Source organism: Austrofundulus limnaeus, unplaced genomic scaffold (genome assembly GCF_001266775.1).
Source record: "Austrofundulus limnaeus strain Quisiro unplaced genomic scaffold, Austrofundulus_limnaeus-1.0 Scaffold392, whole genome shotgun sequence".
NCBI classification, from domain to species: domain Eukaryota; kingdom Metazoa; phylum Chordata; class Actinopteri; order Cyprinodontiformes; family Rivulidae; genus Austrofundulus; species Austrofundulus limnaeus.
The window spans coordinates 413,400-417,806 of NW_013952794.1; the positions used below are offsets into that span (position 1 = coordinate 413,400).

Here is a 4,407-nt window from a genome sequence, read left to right on the forward strand (position 1 = left end):
GCGCGATTTGAACACATTTTGATTATTTATTTTTAGTTCATTACACACCGCCACGGTGGCAGGTGCGTTGTACCTTCACACTACTTCATAATTTTACTCSCATTTGGCCAGTGGTGGGTGCTAATTTCCACCCCTGTTTATAGTATTACAACTGAAATCATTTTGACTCCGCCACCGCAGTTTGTCCTTCATGATCCTTCATAGACAAGTTGGCGGTGCAAGATGGCGGCTGCCTGTAGTGGCGACCCGCGACCATGGAGATATAAACAGCTTTTYATAAGGTAAAAATTGTCATGGTCTGTGTTTATTTTCCTTAGTTTTCTAGTGTTTTCAGTGTTCCCCTGTGTTTCTCAGCCCAGCTGTCCCACATCTCCTTGATTGTCACCCTTGTGTTTCTCCCCAGGTGTGTTCTGTTTAGTAATTAGTTTTATGTGTATTTAAGCCCTGTCCTGTCTCTGTCTTTCGTCGGATCATTGTCGTGTTGTGTCTCATGTGTTGGTTCTGGTTCCTCGTGCTTTGTTCCCCTCGTACCTGTGATTCTTCAGTATCTGTAAGTTTGCTGCCAGCAGCCCTCTTTTTGTTATTTAAAAATAAATTTTTGTTATACTTTTGAGCCTGCCTGCACCCTGGGTTTGTTCCTGCCAGAATCCCCACAAAAATAATAAAACAAGGTCTTTGTCTGCAATGATTAGACATGTTTCTATTATTGTCATTAGTGATTATCTCAATTTTGGCTAAACTGACAAAATCCTACACACTGTGCCTTTAACTGGTTTCCGAAATGATGCACCCAAAATTGTGCGTAGATTATATCATGTATGTGTGATTTATAACCAACCTGTGCAAAATGGGTGGGGCTGAATTGATCTTGTCAAACTACTACATAAACATCGATGAGCAGGTCTCCCTGATGATGCACATAAAATTAGGCGCAGATTAATTCATGTATGTGTGATTAAGAGCCAACTGTGTGCAAAGTGGGCGGGGCTACAGTGATCTCATCAAACTAACACATTAATAAGTTTAGCAGGTCTCCTTGATGATACACACCACTTAGCCCTCAGTAGACATTATGCTGTTCTGCTCTGGTTCAACCTCTGCAGTAAATATGCAACCATTGTAATCAAGGACAGTATTTACACTGGCTCCTCGTGATGGTGAAGAGCAGCGAGTGGACCGAGATCCGTCAAAATTAGATTCAGCTTTTGCCCGACGCCGGACCTGCTCTGGAGTCAATTTACAAAAATCACACCACACCAACAGAAAGAAGAATGAGCACAACTTCCGTGTTTACAAAAYAAATCTCCAAAGAAAGAGCAATTTTGTCAAAATGTTTGCTABATTAATAATTATATGGGTATATTTATACATAAATGCTGTCAAAATGCATCATTATGATTAGGAAGCAGATGGAAACATGCAGCTCACAACATATTCAAACACATTTGATACACATGGATTTTATTCTCAAATCAGAAGTTTCAAAAAGTCATCAGTGATGCAGTTTCATCTGTGTTCAGTCTGTCTTCCACAGAATGACTTATTTTCAGACTTCTACATTTATCATTGGATTTATTGTGCGATCTCGCACTGTTGTCTTAGGTGAGGAGTCCAAGGAGGAAAACCTTTTTATATTTTTCTTGTTAATGGCAGAGCTGGAAAAAAAAAGTTGCACGTTCACATGCACAATGGGATCAGAGCTGTTCTGAACAAACACTCCCATGAAGTTCTGACCAGTCACACATTGTGAGCCACAAGGTCTGCAGGACAGATTTCTGAATGGGGGCAATGCACATAACGACATGCACTGTAAAAAATGAAATGTTGAATTTACTTAACCATGTAATGTGACCTGGTTCCACTTAACTGAGTTGAGTAAATTCAAACAATATACCAGTTTTTTAACCAAAGAACATGAATATGCTGCTTTGAATTTACTCAACTCAGTTAAGTGGAACCAGTTCACATAACATGGTTAAGTAAATCCAACATTTCATTTTTAGAGTGTGGTGATGAAGATGAAGATCAAATAAAGTCCTTCAACATGCAGTCCACATGAGAACATAACTTCAGTGTTTTTTATCACTTAGATCAGGACTCAATGTTCCTGTGAATCTAGCAGGAAAGAAGASAACAGGAGAACATGATAAAACTTAATGTAAAACTTATACGATGTGACAAAACAATTCAGTTTTGTCATGTTAAACAACAACAGACTGTTGTATCTGACTGTACCTGCAGCTCTTGTCTTCACAACAGAATAAACAGTGTCCTCCTCTGGTTCATTATCCCTCCCTGTTAATATTAACACATAAAAAAATAAAGAAAATAAAACATGAAAACAGTTTGAAGTCCAAAACTTTCAGAACATTTTTCTTATATTTGCACTTACTCCTGTCTCCAGAGTTTTGAAATGCAATGTGAGAGTATGTGACATTTAGGGATTCATCTGCATCTGAAATAAATCAAGATTTTACATCAGTTAAATTAAACTTCAGGAATAACTCTGTTAGATTCAGAGAATAAATGTTCCATTTAAATTCTCTTCAAATGTTTTGACTGATTTATAAAACATGACAGGTAAAGGGAATAAAAACAAAGCAACAAGCTTAGTTTTTTTTWAACTTTTTTTAAATTTAATCAATTCCACCACAAAACACTTTTCCCTGTATTTTCTTTTTAATTTAAACTGAAACTAGGCTGATTGTTTTTTGGTTGTTGAAAACACACACTTCTACTCATTTTAAAAACTAATAATACTGAAGAAAATTTTGTGACTATTTAACTAAATTTAAAATCCAGTCTTGTATTTTACACTTTGTGGAGTCATATAGTATAAACAAAAGGTCTACCAATGTGTCCCACTCTGTACCATACGCAAAGTCTATTTTACATTCCAATATCTGATGTAAAAGGTACTGCCTCCAGGGGTGTGACCAGGAATTCAGATATACATGAGACGGACCGAGGGGATTCATCATTATTCTTTCCTTTAGAGGGACTTGCAACAGATGCTGGGCTGTTTGAGAGGGATTTTATTGTTCTTGTTCTGATAAGACCAAGGCCCAAACTCCCAGGCCTGGCAGGCTGGCTGACGGTGAGCCTTAATGGAGTTAGATTTTTGTAAAAAAAAAACATTGTATAAAACAATCAACTAGTTTCTTGCAAACATATTCTGTTTTYCAATTCTGCACACATTCTTCCAACRAAGTGGTGACCCCGACATGATTGGATGATCTTGATTAAGCAGAGAATATTGATTTTTATTTTTGAACAAGGACAGCTAAGCATTTGAGTTATGAATATGTATGACTAAAATTGTTTCAGAGGAACTGTTTTGTTATTAATGACACTATAGAGTGATAATCAGTTAAAGCACTGACCCTGTAGAGGAGAGTGTTTCTCATCAGGTTCATTCTGGTTGACTCTTTGATGAGCAGTTCTCCCTGACTGGCTCAACCTAAAACAAATAAAACATATGACAAAAATATTCAKTTACAAAAATTAAAATCAAGTTTACAATGAGACAAGTTAAAAAAAGTAAAAAGCACAAACCTGAGGCAGCAGGAATCTGTGAAAAAAATAACTTTGCTGTTAAATGGTGACATTAGATTTATGCTGTTGCTTTGAGAAATTATATTCTATATTTATGAATATTAAACAAAATTAAATATTTGAACTAAATTGAAAAGAAGAAGTTCTGACCTTCAGACTGTTTGTAAGAGCACAGCAAGATCAGGAGAAAAATAAGAATGATCCCACCAGCAGGTCCGATCACCAACAGCACAAAAAGAATAGAAATGTCAGGTCCAGACTCAGCTGCTTTAAATCCAGAATAAAAAAATGTTCATATCAATAAAACATGAAAATTAGAGTAAACCAATGTACAAACTAAAAACAACAACAAGAAGAACTAGACATGGGTTTTTACGATGTAAAAACAAGTGTGCATTGCCTTGTAGCATGTCATTGCCAGCAGAAATGGACTTGCAGAATCAACTAACCAAGTTCAAATGTGTTTTCTAATCAAGTACCAGCTTGTGGCTGTCAGCAGGTGTTTGTAATGAGGGTAATTGTGTGAAAACATGAAGTTTGAATAAGCTTTTTGTTTACGTTACTGTAGCTGGGATTTGGACTCTAATCTCCCACTTGAAAGGCTATGGCATTAACCACAAAACCATTGGTGCTGGGAGAAAATACAATCCCAGTGTTTTTTCCTATGTGTGTGGAAAGAGGCAACATTGCCAATGACGATCGTTGACAAAGAACTGCATACTATTACAACAGTTGAGCAATATTATATATGATGTTTATGCTTATAAGACAATAATATAGTAATACATCAAATTACATATATATCAATATTGTAATCACTGCAATAATTGAGATTAAATATAATTATTAAAC

At 36.2% G+C, this 4,407-nt stretch overlaps 1 protein-coding gene across 1 annotated transcript in view; it reads right to left on the bottom strand.

Annotated features, from left to right (window-relative positions):
• Positions 1–3,417: 3,417 nt before the first annotated feature.
• Positions 3,418–4,407, bottom strand: part of LOC106528607 (uncharacterized) — a 34,556-nt gene continuing 33,566 nt past the window's right edge. Inside the window, exon 12 of the mRNA XM_014023820.1 lies at positions 3,418–3,460. Coding sequence (XP_013879274.1) covers positions 3,456–3,460 — 5 coding nt within the window. The 3' untranslated portion in view covers positions 3,418–3,455. The remainder of the gene's footprint in view (positions 3,461–4,407) is intronic.